The sequence below is a fragment of the Zosterops lateralis genome (assembly GCF_965231275.1).
Source record: "Zosterops lateralis genome assembly, chromosome: 1".
In the NCBI taxonomy this organism is placed as follows: Eukaryota; Metazoa; Chordata; class Aves; order Passeriformes; family Zosteropidae; genus Zosterops; species Zosterops lateralis.
In genome coordinates this window covers 61,580,477-61,605,809 of record NC_139762.1, presented here as the reverse complement: position 1 = coordinate 61,605,809, position 25,333 = coordinate 61,580,477, and the positions used below count along the sequence as shown (strand labels likewise).

General features: G+C 39.2%; 1 protein-coding gene across 1 annotated transcript in view; it reads left to right on the top strand.

Annotated features, from left to right (window-relative positions):
• The window catches only part of E2F3 (E2F transcription factor 3), a gene marked incomplete at its 5' end in the record, with an annotated part of 41,831 nt that extends 17,920 nt beyond the window's left edge, over positions 1-23,911 (top strand). The window contains 6 exons of the mRNA XM_083881226.1: positions 12,469-12,580; positions 14,981-15,200; positions 15,754-15,914; positions 18,345-18,457; positions 20,764-20,899; positions 21,612-23,911. Coding sequence (XP_083737352.1) covers positions 12,469-12,580; positions 14,981-15,200; positions 15,754-15,914; positions 18,345-18,457; positions 20,764-20,899; positions 21,612-21,877 — 1,008 coding nt within the window. The 3' untranslated portion in view covers positions 21,878-23,911. The remainder of the gene's footprint in view (positions 1-12,468; positions 12,581-14,980; positions 15,201-15,753; positions 15,915-18,344; positions 18,458-20,763; positions 20,900-21,611) is intronic.
• Positions 23,912-25,333: the final 1,422 nt, after the last annotated feature.

Sequence of the window (25,333 nt, the reverse complement as noted above, 5' to 3'; positions counted from 1 at the left end):
GACTTAGACAGGCTTGAAGCGGCTGACAGGAACCTCATGAAGGAAATGCAAAGTCCTGTCTCTGCAGAGGAATAATTCCAGGTACCAGAATGGGCTGGGACAAACCTGCTGTAAAGCAGTTCTGCAGGGTGAGATGATCCTTTCCCTCTGCTCAGCCCTGGTGAGACACAGCTGACATGCAGGGTCCAGTTCTGGACTCCCCATTATGAGATGACATGAACATACTGGAGCAGGTCCAGTGAGGGGCTACAAGGGTGGGTAAAGCCTCAGAGCATCTCATATAGAAGAGGCTGAGAGATCTGGGGCTGTTGAGCCTGGACATGTTTAAACACGTGATGGGAGAGAGGGGAGAAAATGGATCCAGGCTATTCTCAGTGGTGGCCAGTGACAGGATAAAAGGCAATGGGCAATAATCAAAATGAAGAAAGTCAATTTAAACAGAAGATTATACAGCAAAGGTATGCTGGAACAGGTCCTTTAGGTTGTGGAGTTGTATTCACTCGTCATATTAAAAACCCAACTGATTACAGCCCTGAGCATCCTATTCTAGTTGCCTTCTCTTTGAGCAGCAGCAGGTGAACTAGATGATCTCCACAGGTGCTTTCCCACCTCACCCACTCCCTGAGATGATTCTGGTGTTAAAGGACTTCTTAAATTGTTGAACTTGAGCACATGGAGAATTTAATACTGAAGGCTTAAACAATGCAAATTCAAAGTGGGAATCATATTTTTTAAATGAGGGGAAAATAATGAGTTTATGCCTTCAAGTTTTGACACAATGACTGTTTTGCTGTTATGTCTCTGTAGAGTTATGCTCTGTAATTTCAACTCTGAACAGCTTTGAGGTTAGCAAATCCTTCTACTTGCTTTTTGGTAGGAGCAACTGTGTTTATTGTATTTCCTGACAGGTGCTTGTTCATCTCATTTGCATAACAAAGATTCTAAAATTGCATTCTTATCCTTGGCTACAATAGCACAGCAACTAGGGTCTGTGATATGTAGGAGGTCATATTAGAAAGTCAGATTCTTTTCTTTCATCGAAGTGTAGATTAGAGAGAAAAATGCAAATTCACTTCATTTTAAAATTTGAGACTTCAGGGTGCTACTAATTTTTCTGGAGAAGTCATCTCAAGGTGTTTAGTCTAGGAAATGTATTGTAAAGAAGACAAAGTAGAAACGACAGATTGTGTCTGGTGTGGATCAGTTTTCACATAGGTTCAAGCCCTTGTTTGATTGTCTGACTGAAGATTTTCTGCATCACCAAAAGGAATAACTTTTTGAAAATATCATATATAATCTGAAAGAGCAGCAACTTCAATGTCTTTTTTTCTAGAAATTCATTACCTGTGACTCCCTGGAAAACCATCTGTTTTGGTTGTTGTCTTGTAAATTAGGCTGTCACATCAGTTGTTTTAGATTGTCCTGTGCATGACAGAATTTTCCTAAATGTTAAAAAAAAAAAAAAAAGTTATTTAGTCTACCAACACTCATTCACTTCACTTAAGGCCTGCTGCCATATGGTCTCTTTTTTATTCCCACTTTGTCCATGAGAATAAGTAAAACCTCCTATTTGAAATCAGTTTGTCGTCATTTTGCCAGCACTCTCAGGTTGTTCTGCTCCATGGTGTGGCTGATGGATTGATAAAATACTGCCAAGGTAGAATGTGCATCACAGTGAAAGCTCAGTGGATTAGTCGTTCTTTGTGACATTACACAGCATTTAAAACATCAGGAACTTGGCTGTCTCTGTGCCATTTCAGCCATGTAAGCTGTTGCCAAACTGACCTGTGCAATAAAAGTAAATGCAGCAGCTGCCTACCTTGATGTGGGGAGGCAGGAAGTAATCAGTTTCTAGAGTTTAGCAACCCAGGCTAGGTGAACAGCATTTTCAGTTTGCAGTCAAAGGAATGTGCTGTGAAGAGAAGCCTTCTGATGGCAGTACCAGCTCCAGATCTAGGGTGGAGGCTGCCATCCAAAACTGGGGTCTTCAGATCCCTGCTATCTGTGATTCTTTTCCTTGCTCTTCTTAAAATCTTTTATCTTTTTCTGCAACTTTCTTCTAATCTGGAGCCTCCTTTCTGACTGCTTCTAGCAATAGCTGCTTTTGGATATATAAACTCTGTTTTCCTGTTTCTTGGGCACTTACTTGTTTTTGTCACTCTGAAGTTTGGTATGTGGTAGAGGTTATTGTGTTAACTTCATCAAGGTTATGTAAGAAATTTTTTTATGCAATGCTGGTAATTTAATTTTCAAAACTATACTTAATTGTGAATGATAAATTGATCTCTTTTGCAAAGTCAGCACTACAGTTACTTGTAGGTGCAGAAATAACTTATCAGGGTTAATCTGTTTGAACAACGTTGAGACTTCCCTAAAGTGGAGTAATATTCTCACAATTTACACAATGTACGGAACTATCCTGTATTGCAGTAAATGCTTAGGAACCCATGTTATTTCTCATTGTCTGATTCTGTAAATGCAAATCATTGTATCTCGCCTGGGTCTTCTGAATGGTTTTTGTCAACTTTCACAATGACCTTTGAAAGCTAGATAATATTTTTATCACCCTAAATGGATTCAAAGTCCGTTTATTACTTTTGAGGAATCCTGCTATATGCTTTTATACTTGGGGGAACTGGGTTAAGAAAGTACTTCAAAATAAAAGGTTTTGCTACTTCAGATCTGAATTCTCATTACTAATGACATTAATTGAAAAAGTAGATAGATGTAAGAGCCATTGTACCTCAGGCAGTGAATTAAAAATATGAAGTCAACATTGGTGTTGACCTTCTTTAAGGAAGGATTCACCTGCTTTGGGGATGTGAATAGCCAATGCTAATGCTCCTGTGCACCTGAGTATTTAGAACTTTCTACCTTTTAGTTTGTAGCTCTCTACTGTAGTTTCTGAAGTGTTTACATACGTATTCTTTTTGTCATTAATTTTTGTAGGAATGTACAAGTTTGTTTGTTCCCTGTGAATCACCTCTCAGTGAGAGAAGTGATGCAGGCCCTTGGTGCTGCTCTGGCATAACTTGGCATGGGTATTTTGTATGGAGTACAGGAAGGTTTGGGGTGTCAGGGTGGGACATCGCGAACCATAGACACGTGTAGACATGAAATCTTGCACTCCGGAGACTTCATTTGTGAAATTCCACAGACATTGTCCTTTCTTGTGTGTATCCTGTATTCGAGGAAAACAAAGCTCAATATGCCGTGGTTTAAGCAGGCAGTTTAGTGAGCAAACTTTGTAAAGCAAGCCCAGTCTTGTACCATTACAGAGCACCTACATGGAGATAGTACTGGTATGGCTTTGGAAGTGCTCCTCTTGCTCCTCACTTTTCACTTTGTATGTATCCAGGCTTATGAATTACATCTTCCTAGAAAAGTTTATCGCTGTATTCTGTATGTTTTGTAAGTGAGGAATAACGCTTTTCCTGATTTCTATGTCAATATATGTGCTTGGAATGCTGCTGCTAATTTTTAATCTGTTTATCTAATGCTCCATGGCATTTACTGGAATTTCCTACAAGGAAGTTCATCCTATTATATTCTCCAGCTCTCAGTGTCCTTCCTCCCCCAATCTCAGGGCTTGTTTGTTTAATAGACAATTTGGCAGACCACTGACAGTGTTTGAAAGTTTTTTTTTCTAAGTAGCTGTGCAAATTTCCACACGTAGAGTGGAAGCCACTCAGTGAAACAAATCCAATTGCAGTCTTATTTTGATGTTAGTAGCTTTTTAAAAAGTAATCCTTAAATACAAAAGACCAAAATATTTCTAGGATGTATTTTGAGACTGATTTGCTTTGCAGAGATTTTTCTTTGGGATCAACCATAAAATGATAGGAAAGATTTCTTTCCCTTGGTCCAGTTCAACTTTAGCCTTGCTAGTCAGGAGGCTGAAAGTCTCTTGAAGGGCTGAAACACTGCAAGCAGCTCTGAAGCCACACGGAGATGTTGCCCTATCATACATACACCATGTGAATTGAACTATCACTTCCTTATTTGGGCTTACTTTGATCTCAATGGGTAACATAAAAAGTGGACTCCTGGTGGAACTGTTACATATAAAGGCAATACTAAGAAATGACACCAAGAAGTCTCTTACGTGGCTGGTCTGCTGTCGCATCCTGTCCCCTCTCTGTTTTGTGTCCTGTCATGTTCCCCACCCCCACCCCAGCTGCTTGCCATGAGTTTGCAAGTTCAGTATCAGGGCTGTTCTGTGACAATCTTGTTTTCTTCAAAGGATGTGCATGATGAGAACTCACTGATGCCAACCACAAATGAAAATCCCCGAGCTCTGCTCTGGAGGCATCAGCCTTGCTGAGATGATGTCTTTGGGAATGGGGGGCAAATGGGCTGGTAGCTTTGGCACCAGTTTGTAGGATGAGGCTGGCATTGGAGCCTGCTAGTGACATGTCTGGCATTACCACCATGGCCCAGGCTATGCTTCCCAGGGAATGGGAGGGAAATGATCCTGCTGCATCCAGACACACCCCTAAAATCTGTGGTCAGGATTCCACACCCCAGATGCTGGTGTTAGTCTGGCCATGCTTTTGAATACAAGTATTGGCTGTTTGTCATTACATTTTCTTGAAGTTTTGTCTCCACAGCTTCTACCTTAACCAAGCAGGTGCACCTCAGCCCCTGGCAGCTGGTGGGTTTTAGAGACACAGACACTCCTCACCTTGGGCAATGTAGCAGTTGAGATGAAAACTGGGTGCAGTTTCCTGAAAACAACTTTTCATATTTCAACATGAAGTGGTGACTGGAGCTTTCAGCCTTAGTACAGTGCAAAGCCATTGCTTCCAGTAAGAACTAATTGTTTCATATTTGGTGGAAAAGTTGCAATAAGAAAGATCTCAGATGATTCATTTCCTATGCAGCATAGGTGTAATTCTCTCTCTTGGTTTGAGGCCAGAAACGTGGCTTACGCTTTGGTTTATGTCTTGCACAACCGTTGTAATGTCCTTCCTCTTTTAGTGCAAAGAAAATACTGCAGCAGAGTAGGAAAACAAGATAAGCTGCACGTTTTGCCACTGGCTACTGTGCTGAGTGCAATTCTGGTGGGGTGTGGGGCTGAACCCATAGTGTTCCAGTAGATCTATGAGCCTAAAATGGAGTGATGTCAAACAGGGTTATCCACTTACCTTGGTGTCAAAATTATATTAGTGTTGGTGACTATGAGATAATTTGACCAGAGGGCAGGCCAGGTCACATGAGATATCAGAATGAAAATCAAAGGTAATTAGTATATTAAGATTATAATCCTGCTTCAGTAAAAATGACCTGCTGTCCAGGTGTAGGGAGAAACCGCCATTTTTCATTGCCACATTTCAGTGCTTTCTTGATTTGGTTCAGGCCGTTGTGTTTCCTCTAAAAGCAGTTGAAGATGTTCTTCTGTTCAGGCAGGCTGGAGATGAGAGTGTGAAGTCCCTCATTGGGGTGGCATCGATGCGCAGCACCGCTAACACGGGAGCAAGCTGCCCGTGCTCAAACTGCTGAGCGTGCCTGAAAGCTGATGTATTCCTCTCTGTGGGTGTCAGAAATGGCTTTGTGGGATGTTCTGCAGCAACGTCTGGGAGGCACTCATGGCACTTGCATGGCTTCTTCCTGCACATTCATCCTGAGAAGGGAAAGCTGCTGCTCAGTTCCTCTGGCTTGGGTCCCACTTTCATACAAGAATTTGCTGCTGAAAGTTGGCCACCCACATTTTAACTTTTTGGAGCTAAATGAAAGTTGTGTGGTTTCATCTTTTAAGTGTTTACAGTTCATGGCTTCCTTGACTCTTGGATACTTTTGAGGGAATCATGAAAATGGATAGAAATAGGATGGTTTAATTAGGCCTTGAAAGAAACTTCACCAGAGCAACATATCAACCTTCAGCCCTCAGTGTCAGATACCTAATGTGGAGGGGCTGCATATGATCAGAATGTCATTTAATTTGGTAATTGTGACATGCCTCTTACTGAATTATAAACCAAATTAAGACATATAGAAGGGAATTTCTTTTAATATTCGTTTACATTAAAAACAAACAATTTGACTGTAGCTGAATTAAGAATTTCAATATAAGAACTAGAGAAGAATTTCCCTCAGTCAAAACGATAATAAGCTGAAAAATAAGGTGATAACTTAGGAAACAGAAATAGTTATAATAGAAAGTACTTTTTGGTCCTTCTTTAAATACAGTTGCTGTTTTATGAGAAGACAATTTGGAGCTTTTGTGTTGGATTAGAATGATCAGGATGATTTCTGTAAACTGTGTTTTCATTTGCTTTAAAAAGACTCTTTAAATTTTACTTTAAATACAAGCTGCTTGTCACTCAGCTAATAATCCACCTGAATAAGTAGCTATTATTTCAGACTCTTTTTCTGCCTTGTGTAGATTTTACAATGCATTCAATTTTAAATACACTTTTTTTTATATCTTTTTGTGTTCTTTTACCTCAGTCTTATGAATGGCTATGACTAAAACTGAATTTTGAGGTCATGTTTTCATTAGAAGTGTCATTCCTGGTCTTGTTCTTCTGTATGGGACTGCCTGTTTTTCATAGGGAAGTAATACTTTGGGAAGACCTGAGAGAACTTACAGAACTTTCCTTTTAAGGACATGCTTTGTTGTCTTTTACGTACCAATAGTTTAATTCCCAGCCATTTCTTTATTTTCTTATTTTTCCCTTAAACCTGCTCTTAAATGTTTCATACTGTCAAAAGTTAACTACTGAAACCAGGGGTAGTAAGGTACAAATTACTGGTATCTGTGTGTAGACCTCTGGGGTAATATTTCTTCATGGAAGATGGAAATCCCTCTCCCTTCCAGGAGTTTGAACTGAAAATTTTATTTCTCTTGAGAAATGAGGTGATGGATATGAAATTAGTTGTCAGTAGGATTTTGAAGGCAAGAACTCTGGCACTCCTCTTGCATCTTTTTGCTGACCTTGGGTGTTTCTTTGCTTGTGAGCTGACCAGTAGAGCTGAGCCCCTTCCTTACTGAGAACTCCTCTGCTTTCCTCTCTGCACCTCTCCTTATTTTCCAGGCTTTCTGAATGTTTGCTGTGCCCTCAGCTGGGTGCAGCCCTCTGGCAGACACTCACAGCTCTCCACATACCAGGGTTTGTTCATATGAGTGTGTTCTAAATGCTCAGCCGTATCCCTTCGTTCAGTGGAGACATTTCCTTAGTGTATGGATATTTCCCTGCATCCACCCCAAGGTGTCTTTTTTCCTTTGCTTCCTCTCTTTCCTTCCTCATCAAGCTCCAGTTTAATTTACCCTTTCATGTAATGTATTTGCTTTCTTCTCTGCAGCTCCTGACCTCTGGAACAGCTTTCTAGAATTCATGCCCCCAGAACTTTAGCTTTTGAATTGTATTTTTAAGTGACTGCTTAATTTAGAAAATGTGAAAGAAAGCCTGTGCAAAGCATGTGGGGATTGGTAAAGAACCTATGCTATGGCTTCCTTGCTGCAGTCAAAATTTATCTGTGCTCGCTGGAAAGGCTTACATCCCCTCCCCAGTAATATCAGCACTGTGGTGACATTGCAGAGAAGCTGCCATTTTATCTGCCCCTAGCAATTGTAATATCTTCTAGAGACTGCACCAGGCTTAGTCATCGTCCCTTGCTGAACTTGCCCATCTTACTCCTAGCTCTGAGACACCTGCAGCTGAGCCCTAAGATGCATTTCTCTGACTTGCTGCTTAATTCACTGTCAGCTATCACTTAATACAAACAATTTATTCCTTGTCATGCTTGGTTGTTTCCAATCTTCCTGTTTTTCCAGCCCAGTTGGCCATAAACTGGAGTTTCTTTTCAGCTCCTCATCCCATTGTTTTTTGGAATAAGCTTTTATCTTCTGTCCCCATCTCAGCAGGCTTTGTCCCAGGTTACTTTTGTTCTCTTGCTGAGGTCAACTTTTGTCCTTTTGTATTTAAATCAGACTGCTACTCCTCAAATACACCTTGAATGCCTGCTAAGGAAGGCAGGGGATGTTGATAGGTCTCAGGAATCCAAGGACATGAAATGTGCAGAGCCTGGGAGGCCCAAGAGCTGTGACAGGAGTTTGAAGTGGGATTTGATGCTTCACCCTTGTAATGAAAATGTACTGACTACACTTTCCAAATGACTTTAAGTTTAGGGTTTTGGGGTAGTAGAATATGCCCAGCTCAGATCATTCTTCCAGCAAGTTTTATGTGCTTGCTGAAGCCTAATGGGTGCAGCAATATTTCAGACAAAAGATTTTCAGAAGGTGGCACAGGTAATGTAATTTTTCTTAGGTCTGTCTCTTGCAAACAGCACAACTCACTTGCATCCAGTAGTAAAGCTGAGACACATCTAGCAGGACAAATTTTAGTGTGCATAGTTTGGCAAGTTATTCTCCATGATTTTATCACTGGGAAGAATTAGAGAGTGTTTTACTGCTTCTTCCCTCAAACTTAAGTATATAATTCTCAGAGTAACTAAGGCTTTGGTTGGATATGATGCAGTCCTCAAAAACTGATGTCTGCTCCACCTGGGTGGGCACTGTGCTCTGCTGTCTTGACAAAATCCTGTGATGGCTCTTCCCTGATGCTTGGAACTTACTTATCTGTTACAAGGTAGCACTGAAATTTTTCTTTATTTCTAATTGTTGCCAGTTTCTTTCCCCGAGAACTGAAGTTGGTTGCTGTGTGACAGTGAAGCTGCTCAGAGGTCAATCTGATGCCTCGAGGGATATTAGGTGGTTGTCAGGCTGAGAGCTTCTCAGCAGCTCTCAGTGCAGGCTCATCACTCACAAAAAAATAATTTCTATTTTGGAGTAGGACTAAGTTACTGCTGGAAGGGGCCTCTTGAATCCGCTGTCTGTGGGGGCTGTTGAGGACATACCAATGAGGTGCTGCCTGTACCAGGAGAGCAGGGATGGAGGGAGAGTGCAGAAGAGGTGGTATCTGCAACCTGATAGACCCAGGTAGCCATGAAGTCAAACCAGCTCATTAAAGGGAATGGGCTATAATTTCCCATTTGCTCCTTTTCCACCACTTTTTTTTTCAATTAATTTAAGTATTACTGCACATGCTCCTTTTCTTCTCTTCCATAAGCATAGCCTGCCTCCAACCGCCTCTTCAAAGTTAATCCATGAGACTGAGTATTGTAAAGTGAATTGCATGAGGTCCTGTGTACTTGAAAATACTTAGCTTATCCTGGGAGTTTTTAAACTATTTTCCTCTAGAGACAAGTGTTCTTATAAAAGACATTCTTGTGGGTTTGCCTCTGATGTTGATTGTGGTAGCTATCTGGGTTTCGTTGTTTTTTTTTTTTTTAAAGGGATTGAAGCTAAAAGGTCAAACCTACAGAGGACTCAAGATGCTACCTGGTTTTAGTGGTCTACACTGAACAGTGGTCTATAGTTTGTATCTATATCAGGGTTTGCTCATAGTATTGGAAGGGAAACTTGAGTTAAAATAGTTGATGCCACAAATTTTATGTTGTGACCAAGGGGCTAGGTAGGTAGGTATCTGGTTTAGCTTAATGGGATGCTTCCTATTACTTTTGTCTCTTGCTGGAATGTGTCAGTTTGTGGCTTACCTGTCTCACAGTTCCATGTATTTTGTGCTCCTTTCACCGTCCCCCTAAAGAATCTAGCTTCTCATTTCTTGCACTCAGATTTCATGTCATTGAGATTTTTTTTGTCTCTTTGCTTCCTATTTGTCCCTGTCATTTGGGATGCTTTGTGCTGGTGTCCTTTCGTTGTTACTTCTTAGCAGGTCCCTCATACCGTGTCAGATGGTTGTGCATGCTGTGCTCAATCAAATAATGCAATAAGGACAAATAATACTATTTTGTATAAATAGTGAAAATAATGAACATAATGCTGCAGCAAAAATAAGTGACACAATCAAGATTTTTTTTAAAAGGCTCACTGATTCTGCTGATCACAGATCTTGAGATTTCTGAAGAGAAGCCAGGTATCAGAAGGCAGTATGAATAGTTTTGGAGATGGGAGAGAAACTGTGAGTCACCAAGTATCTCTAGTGCAAACAAAACAGCACTAAGAAATCTTTAGCCTGTAATTCATGAAAGAAGAAATTGAGAGAATACACCAGTTCAGTCCTACATCTTATCAGCCATGAAGTTTGTAAAACAGGAAGGGGAAGTGAGCACTTGCTGAGTGACGTGTAACATCTGGCCTGAAATTAAACATTCCTCAGGGTTTGCTAAAATTGCCTGTCAGTAGTCAGGATCTTTTAATCTCTTGCTCTACGTATCTCTCAGGTTTCCTGTGTGCTTTGTACCCTAAAAACCAGCAATCTTGTAAAGCTCTCTGTCCTGTGGTATTTTTTTCACTAGCCCTACACTGTCTGTAGGTGCACCGTGCTGGTGAACCTGGCAAGAGTGTGTTGTTTGTACCAGTCCCAGCACATGCAGGCAGGCTTTTGCTGCTCTGTGCAGCCAAAGGATGCTGTCTGTGTTCTCTCTGATTATTTGAAGTTCACGAGAAAAACTTATGTAAGTCTTTAACCACAAAAGCAGAGGCAAAATACTGTTGTTTGTGTCTTGTAAACAAGTTGAGACAAGAAGTTTTGATGTATAATCCAAACCTAAGTTTCTCTTCTGATGGAAAGTGCTGCAAATCTCTGGATTTTACGTCCTAAGCATTGCCCCTCCTCACACCTGGTTTTGAGATTCTCTTTTATCTTTAATTGTATCCCTTTGACCTACTCTTCCCACGCCCTGAATTGTTCCCTTTTCACCCCTCCTTCCTTTGCTCTTACAGTTCTTAGGGTGGAAAAACACTTATATAAAAAAGTGTGAAATGTATTTCTCCCTGTGGAATGGCTGTAATCTTAATTTAATCCAATTATGTTGGCTAAACATATTAGCTGGATGCTTTTGTTAACACTTGACCTTTTAGAAATCTATGTCCTTGGATTACAGAGCTGAAGGGAGCAGAGGTGTTTCATGCTATTAGAAGCTGCCACCAGTGGTCTGCTGGGAGTGTGGTGCCTGTGTTGGTTAGAAGGATGCAGTTCAGTTTTGCCCTGTTGCCAGTGAATTTTGTGCTCCTTCACACAAAATGTGGAGAAGAGTGGCATGAGTGCTCTGCATGTGCTGTTACACCATGGGCTTGTATGAATTTCATGTGCTTTAACTTGCCTTTTAATAAGTTTGAGGTTTGCAAACAGAGTCCAACAGAGAGGTGTAAGTTAGCTATCCATAAATAAATGCATATAAATTTATTTAGAGCCTTCTGTTGGTCACAGACCCAAAGTAAAGTGCATAAGACAAATTCACAATCCAGAAATACCTGTCTACAACTCCATAGCAGAATGTATTGTTTTGTCTTGATTCACTGAGCAGCAAGACATTATCCAGCCCTGTGGGGTGAATCTTAAAAAAACAAGCAAATAATGTACTCTGAATTACTCTGTCTAGCTGAATAAACAACATTCTTCAGAAGTAGTTATTTGTCTAAACTTGATTAGACATAAAACTTCTTTTTCCTGTGTCTTCCAGGTAATGTGCTTTCTATTGTTAGGATAACAAGTATCCCCAGATTTAATTTCAGTAACCTGAGTGGCAGGGAAGGGTATAGAATTGTTTCCAAAGATAGTATATTGTGTTTCTGTCTAGGAACAGAATTCATATTGGTAGTGGTTTTCATTGCAGTTTGTCTGTGTGTTGCAAAGTTTAAGGGTTTCATTCACTGTTTTCATTTTTCAAGATGTACACAGCTTTCCTTTGAGCTGAGTGCAACACTTAGCTGATTCTCAGGCATTGTCTAATACTACTTTTGCTCCACCTTACTTTTATTTAGGGAGCACATGTGCTAGTTAATGTGAAGTAAATGTAGTGGTTGTGCTTTCAATGAGGACAAGTTTTTGAGAGGCAGAGGAGAAGACTTGTCCAGTGCTGGTCTTGGTGTTGTGTCATTTATTTCACTGATGGCGAAGTTCATAGTAGTGGAAATTTTTGGTCCCCTTCAAAGCCATCCTCTCAGATAGCAAAGGGAAGAATATAACTTGCACTAGCACTACTTTTGCACAAACTTAGATGGATATAAAGAGTTTTTCAAAGGAAATGTAGCTTTGTGGGTTCATACATGTGGGTGCCCGAGAGGCTAACTTTGATTTTCTTAAATGAAATGTTCTCAACTCAAGTAAGGGCCAAAATCTTTCATACCTATTCAAGAAGGTCCAGACTAGACTGAAATATACCATGATTGTCACTCAGCTTTTCAAATCTGAAGAAAATTGCTGAATTTTCAAATAAAAGCCTCATCAGCTTACCCTTTGAATAATATTTGTCCGCCTTAGGATTCTAGTAAATATTTGGATTCCATTGTGATGCATATGGGCTCTGAACCTGTACTGATACCTTGTTGTGAAAAGTTCACCACTCTCTCTGGCTTTCCTATAGTCTCAAGGCTGTGTTTGATAAAGTGAAATATACTTCTTAGCAAACCATCAATTAAAGAAAAACAATTCTTTTTAACAGGCAAAACGAAGGCTGGAGCTTGGAGAAAGTGGCCACCAGTATCTTGCGGAAGGACTAAAGACTCCAAAGGGGAAAGGAAGAGCTGCAACAAGAAGTCCAGATAGTCCAAAAAGTAAGAGAACTTGTAACATGCTGTCATCAGTCTGCATTACCTACCTTAGAATGTGTTTATTGCTGTCCTCATCTAGATGTGTATGCAACAAACTCAACCCCTCAGGTGGGCAATGCACAGCAGGTTTGCAGCATGCAGGGCTTGCTGCAGAGCTGCTCAGAGGCTGCAGAGGCTCCTGGCTGCCAGGTGTGTCCCTCTGCCTGCTGGGCAGCCTTCATTCTCTCTGCCCAGGGCCTCCCATTAAGCCAAGGACATGATGCAGGGATGCTTAGAGAGGTGGATGCTGAGGAGTGAAGGTGGCCTCATGGGATTGAATGCACAGTTATTAGGCAAGGCTCATCAGGCCAGCCTCCCCCTTTGCTGCTGGAGTTACAGCAGCTGGCTGCCAGGCTTCTTTCCCTGGGCAGGGATTTGCAAAGAGTGCTAGCTGTGCCTCAGCAGCACTGCATGGTAAATACTCTTCACGGCAACCAAGCTGCCCTCAGCTCCTGCAGTGTGACTCTGGATACTGCCACTGCCTAGGTGCTCTAAGTACTAATTTCTGCACATCTGCATTGCCTTGGGCACTGGACTTCTTGCGACAGAAGCTGGAAGATGTAGCCTTGCTCTCTTGTTTGAGGGGTTTCAGCAGGAGATTTAGGCTGGCAGAGCAAGGAGAGGACTGGGGCAGCTGTGGTAGTGATGTCAGAGCCAAGGGATCCTTCCTTACCAGTCTTCTGGTTTCTATTGAGGCAGATAGAAAAACTGAAATTATTTGAAGATACAAACTTAAAGCGTAGGAGTTAAAAAAACACAGTTGATTTAATTGAACTAAACTTCATTAAGCTAAATGAAGCCTATTTTAAATTGGAGTGGGTTCTTGTAGAAATTCAGTATTGTTTGGTGCACAGGATGCTGCTGCAGCATTGATAAGCCTGTACAAAGAATTTGGTGCGTGATGTGGGGCACAAGCCATTTTATGTGCGAGTCCAGTCACTTCTTACTGTTACCACTCTGATCCTCTTACTCTTTTCTAAACCCCAAACAAAACCCAGACAAACCAACCACCCTTGCTCTAAATCCACAAGGTCATGTTAGTGATGTTAACGAGATTTGGATGAGATGTTGGGAAGAAATTCTTCCTTCAGAGGGTGGTGAGGCACTGGAACAGGTTGCCCAGAGAAGCTGTGGATGCCTCATTCCTGGAAGTGTTTCAAGGCCAGGTTGCATGGGGCTCTGAGCAATCTGGTCTAGTGGGAGGTGTCCCTATCCATGGCAGGGAGGGTAGAACTAGATGATCTCTAAGTTCCACTTCCAACCCAAGCCTTTCTATGAATATTTTTCCATATCCCAGAGCAGACAAGCCCTGAATCTACCCAAAGAAATACAGCTAGCTGGTTCTCTTTGCAACATCTTGGTTTTCATTGAAAAGCCATTGAATTCTTCAAAATATTTCAGGGTAATCTAAAGGTTCACTTGTAGGTGGGATTTTCAGTTTTGACTGACTTCTGCAGTTTAATGTATGACCTGACCCTTGAAAACATGGAAAAGACCACCAAATCAGCCCAAGTTCCATGCTGCATAATACTGGAAGCAAATGAAGGGTTTGAGATGTACCAGCCCAGCAGACTTGTAATAATGGCTGGCTCATTTCCCTTGACAGAAAGGCCTTGAACATTTAGAATTAGAAGTCATTCTGATCCAAGTATTTAAACTTTTAAAAGCCCATCTGTTAAGTATATAGATGCTGTGTTTGTGCATGGAAACCATGAATTGGTCCAAGCCATTTGCTGACTTCTAATTTAGAAGATATGGGTAGTCTCCCCCAGTTTGAGCATTGCTTGGCTATAGAGCAATGATGATTATAGATTGTATTTTACATCAATCTCCTCTAATTCACTTGAGTTTTCTCAAGCTGTGGAGTCTGGCACTGATGGAATCTGTCATTGTGTTCACCCCCTGAAGTACACCTAAGTCCTGCTTAATTGCATATGAAACACTTATCTCACATGAGGGGAAAATCAAACTCTGATGAAAGCTGGCTATCAGTCTGATGAAGGAGTGTCACAGGGGATTTTTTTGATTTGCTGCCAGGATAAATAGATGCTAAAAATACTATTATGAATTCACATAGTAAAAGCCTAAGCAGAATATTGGTATATGTATCTGTCAGACTACTGGAAATATTTGCATTTTAAAAAAATGTATATATTTGCTCATGTACCTGTGACTTTTGGAAATGTACATCTTGAAATACAAATATGTAGTGGTAAGTTGTGTCTTGATGCAGAGGTATGAGAGATTTCTTTAGTAAAAATGAAAGAAGTAACTGTAATATATATAATTTCATTTTTGGTTGCTCCTTTCGGGACCAAAATGAGAAAAAACTGATTTAACTTTCTTTTTCCTTTTCCTTCCAAGCTCCAAAATCTCCTTCAGAAAAGACTCGGTATGATACATCCCTTGGCCTTCTTACAAAGAAGTTCATTCAGTTGCTGAGCCAATCTCCTGATGGGGTCCTAGATTTGAACAGAGCAGCAGAGGTCCTCAAGGTGCAAAAAAGGAGGATTTACGATATCACCAATGTACTGGAAGGCATCCATCTCATTAAGAAAAAATCCAAAAACAACATTCAGTGGATGTAAGTATTCATTATCCTTTTCCATCCCTGCTGGCTGATTTCACTATCACAGGGCAGCAGTGTTTTTTTTCTTCCACCTTTCATTCTACCACTTTGCTCCAAGCAATCATCCAAAATGCCTTCCAGCAAGATAAAGTCCTACTCTTCTATTAAGAAAAGTTTATAAAAAGCATTTGTCAGGGAAATTAGAAACCAACATTTTGTTTGAAAACTGGATAAATTAATTTATTTCTTCACGTGGAATAATTTTAGGTATGTGTCTCTACCTACTACCTCCCTTGATTTTTTTTTAAGCTGTGGTTAGAAACAAGATTTTGGAAGTAGTTAGAAATATTCAACTCTTAATCTCGGTGGCAGTTCCAAAATGTGTTGTTGTTATAAAAAGGTGCTTTTTCTGGAAAGCATAGTTTACGCTGACTCGCTAGGATTGGGTTTAGGGAGAAAGGACTGAGAACTTGATCTGCAGCATAAAATCCTGTCTCTCCCTTTTACCATGGTGTAGGGTCAGATTTTACAGAAGCTGCCCGTGTGTCTTCCTTCTCTGTGTCTGCAGGGGCTGCAGCCTGTCAGAGGATGGGGGGATGCTGGCCCAGCGCCAGGGCCTCACCAAGGAGGTGACGGAACTGACTCAGGAAGAGAAGAAACTGGATGAGCTAATCCAAAGCTGCACCCTGGACCTCAAGCTGCTAACGGAGGACTCAGAGAATCAGAGATATCCTTTTTTCCCAAAACCTCAAAGGTGCTCAGCCTCCTTGCTGTGCCCTGTAAAACTAAGAGACTTCCTCTATGTGATGTCATAGAAAGAAAGCATCAGGAGCTTCAAGAATTTGAAAAGGTTTTAATGTAGTTTGATATAAAAGCTGCTTTTATATATATACTGCAATGCTTCTTGAATGTGAAAGGAAAAAACAGAAAAGGTGATACGTGAAGGAGACTGTTAACATTTGTGTTCATGTAGAGTAGAATCGAGAACCTTTACTGATTATTAGCTTTGAGGTCCCTTGTTTTTTTTCGAGCCTAGAGCAAACCACAGTTTTATGTGTTCAGAAATAATAAAGGCATGAAGAGAAAGTCTGATAAGGTAACAGACTTGTTTAGTCATTACTTTTTTAAAATCTATTTCATTTTAAACTGATATGTATATAAATTACAGGCACAGAGAGGAAAATTAAGTTGGGATTTGGTTTAGTCTGAAATTTGCAATGAAGTTTCAGATTACTTTTGTTAGAGAATCTATAATAAAGTATAGATAAAACTTCTATGAGCTCTCAAAATACCTTAGGCTGAATTGTTTAATGTAATAGCAATACTAAATTGCATAAGGTTCATATGACTTATTTTGTCTGTTAATGCCCTTCGTAAATAACCAGTAGTTATTTTCCTTAGATTTCCCACCCATTAGCCACATAAGAAAGCATTTTATTAAATGCTGATGTGAAAACTCATTATTATATATAATAAGTAGTGTTTAAGTAGCATCTAATAAAGTGGATTAGTTCTCTGTTCTGAAGGACAGGAAATAACTGTGGGAGTACCAGTAAAACGTACTTGAACTACATGAACTGTGTTGTCTTTTGACTGTATTTCATAGACATTTTGATGTAACCAAAGATCATCAAGTGACACGGGAAGTAGGATCAGCACTGCCTTCAGCTACGAGCTATGTCCCTGAAGAGACATAAGCAAGACAAAACTGAACATGACAATTCTCAATTTTTGTAGCACTGAATCCTGGGGGGACAAACTCTGCCTTTGCAAACCTTACTTAACACGTGGTAAAAGCCTTGATAAAAACCTTTTGGGTGAAAAATTATGACCTGTCACTTTGCCTCTTGACCTGTTTGATCCAAGATAGATGCAAGATGTATTGGAGCTTGACCTGTCTATCTTGCTGTACTGCTCAGTAACAGCAGACATTCACACCACCAAAAAGTATAATAAGTCAGGCTTTTTATTTCTCTGGCATAAACATTACGGCAGGTACCTCACAGATGACAAAACTAAAGAGCTGGAACTGTATGCATGTGATCATGGCCATTTCACAGTTCTTTTCACAGCCAAAAGCACTTTGACACCTCAGTGTCAAACATGGATCAGGACGTGAGGCTTTACCACTTAGTAACCCCTAAAAATTGGCATTTTGACAAATACATGTTGAACAGCAAAATATTCTCTTTTTTTTTCTCTGCTTATGCAGAAATTGACATTTAAAGTAGCTGCTTAAGCAGGCTTTAAAAATAATTTTATATGATACAAGTTAATATATTAAGTATATGAATGTTGCATGAATATTTATAAATTTTTGTATATTTTATATATGTTCTGTGTATTATATATTTATGTTTGCAAAGCCCCTCAAGTTTAATCTAAAATTAGGATTTTTGTCAGCTAGTAGAAGACTCCAGGGAGACCCTATAGCACCTTCCAGTACCTAAAGGGGGCCTGTGGGAGAGCTGGAGACGGAGTTTTTATAAGGACATTTAGTGACAGAACAAGAGGAAATGGCTTTAAACTGAAAGAAGGTGGGTTTAGATGAAATATTAGACAGAAATTCTTTACTGTGAGGATGATGAGGCACAGGAACAGGTTGCCCAGTGCAGCTATCCATGCCCCATCCCTGGAATTGCTCCAGGCCAGGTTGGATGGGGATCTGGGCAACCTGGTCTAGTGAAAGGTTTCCCTGTCCATGTCAGGGGGCCTGGAACTAAATGATCTTTTGAAGTCCTTTCCAGTCCAATGGAATTATGTGATTCAGTGACACTTCTATAGCATGCATCTATAATTTTCAATGATTTCCAGCTCTCTGCATTTTGATAGCAAGTGCATAAATTTTTTTGGTTCATGGAGTTTATGAGTAATTTCAGGTTGTTGAACCTTAGCTTATGTAGTTTCCTGCATATAGAGGAGGAGAGAAGCACTCAGCAGAGAGAACTCCTTTTGTTCACTGAGTAGTGTCCCCAGCTGTTACTTCAAAGGGAAGTTCTCACATGGCTCCATGGCAATCACAGTGTAGAGAACAGAAAACCTTGGGCTAAGAGCTATGTTGCATGAGAAAATGGAAAAATAATTCATAGACTTCTGCCTCTTCAAATAGTCTGAGTGTATGGTAACCTGGGATGGAAAATTCCTTAACGGTGATTACATTAGCTTATGTGACGTATCAAGATATTCGAAAAATTAGTGGCCTTAAAGACCAAACTGTTATAGTTGTGAAAGCTCCTCCAGAAACAAGACTTGAAGTGCCTGACCCAGTGGAGGTAAGGAGAACCTGGCACTTTCTGCCAGGTTACAGGTAATTCTTTTACAGATGCAGTGTCTCCTGAGCCTTATTGTAATATGTGCCCAGGTACAGAGTCCTATGTTCTTACAAATTTTAGGGATGTTTCTGTAGAAGAGGAAGGGGAAACTTTAAAAATCAATTTACACGGAAGAATTGTTATTTGTTCCTTTTCACTCACTTTTAGATTTCTTCAAAGTAATCCACACTATTTACAGATGCTTTGTTTTGCTATGCTTTATGTAAAGAAAAACTCTTTCTTCACAATTGAAATTTCCTTGGTTTGTAACAGTGTAAAATCTTTCACAAGAAATTCAGCTTTCTTATTTTAGTTAAAAAGTTAATGGACAATTCAGTGCCTTAAGCATCTTGATGACTCATATAACTGATAGCCTATAACAGGCAGTTTATTAAAACATGTTTTCATGTAGGAATTTTTTTCTGAGGTATTGCAGTTTTGTAGAAATTTGTGTTTTACTCCTAGAACACATTCTTGCCCTTCCTTCTTTCATCTTTGTCTTTGCTTCATTGGCACTTACTATAATTCTCACTTGTGAAGAGAGACCCGATGTTGGGCAAATGGGAATAATTGACAGGAACTGGTTTAGGGATTCAAAAAATGTACCTGATTTGTTCACTCAAGCAGCACCTAGAGATGGGGCTAATTCCACAAACACTGCTAATGTTTTGTTCATACCTGTGCATTTATCCTTCATCCCTACACTGGGCCAGTGAGCCCAGCCATACCTGCTGCCCTGTGAGCAGGAACAGGCTCTGGATTCCTTGTCACTCTTTTTTTTTTTTTCCTAAGATTGTTCTTCCCTTGCCTACACCCATTATGGTTTGCATCCTTCTTTTTTTCTTTTCTCTGCCTTTGTCCTTACTTTCCCCTTTGAACCTTGTTGCAGGTTTTGGCAAGAAGAATAAATCATTTTGCTGCAAAAGGGTATTTATATCAGTATTCATAAATATATACTGTTATTATTGTTTGCTTTCCTGTTCCTTTCCCCTGGGCATTATGCTTTGATTTTTTAATTCAGCAAAATCAGGCAGGCAGAGAGAGATGCACACAGTCATTAAAATTAGTGCTTAGACCTCCCTTATCCTCTATACCCACCTTATTTAATTTTCAGCTTCAGGCAGTAAGGTCCTATTTCTTTCTGTCACATGCAATTACGTTTCAGTGTTCTTATTTTTGCATACCTCAGTCACTCAATAGTACCTTCCTTCTTCAATTCCTGCTCTTCCCATCTCCTTTTTTTTCTAATTATCTGTAGCATTGCCCTAAGTACTCTTCACTGTTTTCCCTGGCAAACCCCCATTCAGTTGCTGTTCTCTGTATTTGTAAATGCTGTCTGTTATGTTACATAACTGTCAGAACCCAAATAATAAGAGGAACATTTTGTCAAAGGGCACAAAAGGAAGTATTTTAAACAAGTCTGCAAAGAGGTACCTAATGCCTATATTTATGCTTTTTAGAAAACTATTGATGCAATGCAGCAGCAGCAAGTTTATTTATAACCAGAGTAATTTATGATTTTCCATCATAACACAAAGAGCAGCTTTGGAGGTTTTCTGTGCCTGGGTCATGTTGGTTTATTGCATCAGTGTGTGAACATTAGGAAAAATGTAACTTCTTGCAACAAATCAGCAGTTCCTATTCAGAACCACCATTAAAATCACTGTCTTGAGAGGGCAGAAGGACTTACATAAGTAGTTTGGGTGAAGAAAATGGCATCTGGTTTGGGATTTTTTGTTATTTGGAAATGCTGCCTGATAACTAGGTGACCTTACATATAAATATTTGAGTTCAGTTGAGTAGGTGCTGAAGGCTTTTGGGAGAGTGGGAAAGATGTTTTGGCATCTTTTTAAAGCAGAAACATTTATACAAACGCATCCAATATTATTGTTATGAATAATAATAAAACCTGTGACTTGCATCCTACAGTTCCATTCTATCAGAATGCTTCAGGCTATTTTGGTTATAAGAAAATGTTGGGAGTTCAATCCTTTATGCCTCCCTTCTAATGATATGACACACAGAAATGGTGGGATTTTGAGATTTGTGCGCTACAGTGGGAAATATTTTTATGTTCTAGTCTGCAAGATACATCAGCCAAACCTTTCACATCTAGGAAAAAAAAAGGCTTGGTGTTCTTTTCAGGTTCTTTTGATTAGTAAAACTACTCAAACACTCACAACCTAGTAAGAATTTATTCAGTATCATCAAAGCTCTGTTGTTTGTTCATTGGTGTGACACCATTCTGATGTTTGTTTTGTTAGCAGAGTGCATTGATACATTTATCTAGTACTCAAGGACCCATTGAAGTTTATCTGTGCCCAGAGGAAAATGATGCCCTCAGTCCAATGAAAACCTATAGTCAGGACCACAATGGAAATATTTCCAAAACCATTTCCAAAGGTAAAATTACTTCTTTGCAATACTAATGGCCTTTCTTCAAGCTCACATTCAAGGTTTCAGTTTGAACTTTGGATTTCCAGCTCTTTTTCTTTGGTTTTATTTTTCTAAGAAGTGAAAAGCTAAAGTATCAATTTTTCACTGTGTATTTCTGATTTATATAGTTGGAAATAAGTTTGCCTTTTCATCATTTTTTAAAGTAGGTTTCCTATTTGCATATTGTATGTAATCAAAGTGTATGTAATACTGAAGAAAGAAACAATTTTGTCCTTTTTAAGTTTTCAAATAAGACAGTAGCAGTAAAAATCCATCTCCACACAAGAGGCAAAACTCTCTGTATATGTGAAGCTACATTTCTTCACTGATGACATCTGGTACCTAGAAAATTCTCAGTTTTGACTGTGAACTCCACTGGAAAATGGGCATCTCACTATGTTTGATGTATTTCCCCCTCTAGTTGTTTAAATCTTTTAAGATAACTTTTTAATAGAAAAGTCAGAGATGGTAGCAACATGATCATTTTTGAGAAGCCCTTTGTAACATATCAAAAACAAGCTAGAAATTATATGGAGGCCATTTTCTTATTGTTGAAATGATGTTTTATGAAAACCCCTTTATGCAGCGGTTACTTTGTTTGATGTTTTATGTGTGTCTGATATTTCTGCTGAGATTAAATGTGTCATCTTTTATTTTTTTTCTCTCCCTCTTGTCGCAGAAGTGGCTTCTGCTAACTCAGGACAAGGTGACTGCTCAGTAAATATGGCAACAATTTCTCCATTGGCTTCTCCAGCCAACCTTCTACAGCAGACCGAGGACCAAATTCCCTCAAACTTTGAAGGACCATTTGTGAATTTGCTGCCACCTCTGCTTCAGGAAGATTATTTGCTGAGCCTTGGGGATGAAGAAGGCATCAGTGACCTCTTTGATGCTTATGATTTAGAAAAACTTCCTTCACTGATGGATGAATTTATATACAGCTGATTGTCTTAAGTGCTGTCCATATCTAAACTATGTTTTAGTGGAATCAAAAAACCTGCCATCATTCAGAGTTGTCCTCTACTTACCATAAAATAGCATTTTTGAATAAACTAGGCTCCTGAACAGTGCTGATATTTTAATTGAATATTCCCCATAATACTATAAGAAACAAGGGAAGGCTTTTACAGCAGAGCCTTCTCCTTGACCCCGAGCTCCAGTGCCTTGCGAGTCAGCAGGTGCAAGCAGGTGACCGTAGATGTTTTGTCTTCACACTCCCCCAGTCTCTGCTTACCGTGACAAGTGGGCTTACGGAGAAGGGCTCCATGAACTGCTTTAGTCCTAAATAACAATTTTGTAATAGTATTTCAGGTCGTGCCTTCTGCAGAGAATGCATGTCTTTTGAGTGTCACAACATGGATTGTATACATGCAGTGAACGTAAATATGAAGTAATGCAAAAGAGTGGAATGGGATTCTTCAGCTACTTGTGGGAATGTTTAAATTGCTGTCATAATGCTCATTTTGAGCTGTGTATATGTCTCATTATGAGGTCAAATACTTATGTCCTTAAAAGCTTTTAATGAAAAGAAAATACACTGTAAATGTGGTGTATATTGCAGATATTGAAAAGTATAAAGTTCTGCCACTTCTTGTAGTAATTGCAGATTTTTAAAAATGCTTGTGTGTGCGTGTGTGTGTGAAAGTAGTTTTTGTTGGTTGTTTTTTTTAAACTAGAACGAAGATGCACAGTTCAATTTTACTGCCCCCAGTGTGCATTAGAACTGGTACAAGAATTTTTGTGGTACTAAGTGGGGCTTCATGTCAAGTGCCTACTAGAGATGCACTGTGGGTTTTTCCCTCTATGGAAAACACTTTTGCCAAGCTTTGTTTGTTCAATATATCATATTTATCTCAGTGGGTTAGCTTCCTCTGCTTACAGCTTTTTATAATTCTCTTTGCCAGCAAAATGGAACTAATTTTTTTCCAAAGTACATAACTGTAAGTACCACATCAACTGAATTGCATTTATTTTTTAAGATCTTTGCTAGTATAGTATAGTACCAATATTTATTTTTTGAACGTCAGAGGAATTCTAAGAAGTCTTAAATAATTTTTTTTTTTCTTGAGTGTAAAATATTTTGCCATGGGCTAAATTAATGTAATGTTGATTAGATGATGCCCGTATAATCTTTTTGTTTGCATTACTGTTGTGCTTATCTGACGTATTCAGAAAATTAGTACTATTTGTACTGTAGTAGAATATTATGTATGCAGGTTTTCTGGTACCATTGAGTTGCTGCTATGAAAGCTCACACACGAAAAGGCAAGAAGTCACAGTACTAATAAGGAAACTGTATGACTGTGTGGGTTTTGGAATATAACAAATGTAAAAAGGGCAACACATAAAGAACTGTTAAACAGTGTTAAGTGTGTGTTTATATGTACAAATGTTTGCATAGATCATTCAGCAGTTGTATTTAATTTGATATATGTTCTCGACTCACACTTTAGTTATCTAGCAGTTTTGTACAATAGAATTAATTTGTAAACACTGCCAGAATATTTTCTATCTGGTTTGTAATTTTTTAAGAGTTTTTTTAGATGTGGATCTGTAAATAAAATTGTAGTATTTAAAGTTTTCGTCTTGTGGAAGAGGACAGTAAAAGTTGTGTGAGCATGAAGTTTTGCGAGACAAAGGGGCACTTTTGCGAGGGAAGAGAAAATGAAGACTAATGCAGACCATCTTTTTTTTTTTGTACAAATAAAACACTTGTCCAAATGTGTGTGGGCAAAATACTAATCTAACTTAGCTTTGCATTGTATGCTAGTTAAAAAAAAAACAACAAAACAAACCTCTGTAAAATACTGTAAAAAAAAAAAAAGGAAAAAAACAACAAAAAAAGCTTTTATGGTGAGTTTTGTAAATAGATTTATTAAAGGCTGACATGTTCTCTAGCTGTGATCTTACCACTTCAAATGGATGTAATTTGAATAAATTTTGTATGGTAATGAATCAATAAAAATGAAATTTTTTAAAGACTTTAGATTTGTATACATCTATTTAAATTTTTCTTACTCTTGGTGCCTGTTATACTGTTTCTTGAAACCTGTTACTGTTTTCTTTATTAGTGCAAACACTCCTTTGACACTGGATAGTTTCAATCCCCTTTTTTTATGATGCCAACAATAAGTTCAGTGGGGTTTTTTAAGCCAGAGTGAAACAAGAATAAAAGACACATGTTAAGAGACACAGCAGGTGATCCAGAGGTTGCGATAATACAAGTTTATTTTTATTTATTCCCTCTCCTCTCATATGAACTAGGAGCAGACTTTTTGCAAACTTCATAGAAACGGTGTTATTGTAGGATTAAATCACATGAAAGCAGTTGTTGAGGATCTGCTTAACCTGCCTACTGATAATTCTCCAGAAGTTTCCTAAAAGTAGCTTTGAAAAGAAGTTATGTTTTTGTGAGTCACTTCCAACAGTCCCTTGGGCCAGACATATATTTAAGAACTTCTTTTCTGGTATTTGTGCTGTATCTTTTTAGACACACAGCCATCCATCAACTGCAAAAGAAGGGAAAAAAATCAGGATAATAAAATCACAGTAATATGGTTGATTACTTAAATGTTGTACCTCAGAGCAAGTCAAGTGTGTCTTGTCAACTTCCTGCACACTAGGAGAAGGCTATTGCTTTCTCTGTGCACCTGTACATATTCAAACATATGCACAGAGCAGTACTGAAAGGAAGATTACAAAGGTCCCCTCTATATTCTTGATAAATAATAAAGGAGGGCTAGAGGGCTGTGTTCTCTGATCTCCCTTCGAAGCAGAGGTGGCAATAAATATCTGCTGTACCTCCCTGGCCTGTTCTCAGTTTCTCTATTCTCCAGTTGCCATAAGCATTTTTTTATTTGCCCCTAGAATCTGCTACTGATTACTAGTTTTCATATAATTTTCCCCTCTCATTCCTTCTGCTTTCTGTATCTGCTTTGCAAACTTGGGATGTGCTGAGGTGCAGGATAAAAAAAGCCAGTCAGTTAAAATACTTAATCCTGCTCCTCTGGGCTAGCATGGTGTACCTCAACATTATTCAGTGTACAAGTATTAGTTCCAGGGAGTTTTTACTGGGGCCTGTATGTGCTGCATTCCTTGGCTGCCAGCAGATGGAAAAGGTTTTGGAAAAATCTGTCAGCATGGTCTGAATGATAGACAACTATTTATTCCCTTACACACAGGATAGGAGTTTGAAAAAAAAAAAAAAAAAGGGAGGGTCACGCTCTTGAAACTACAGTAAGAACTCATCCACCTACAAATGACAAACAATCACTATATTCCTTTTGACTTATACCTGAAAGAATAAATTGTACCTTGGTCTTGATGCAGACATGAACATTTTTGTTGTAGAAAAATGAAAGGTATGTGAGGTACTTTCTGTAGCATGAAACAGCTACATGT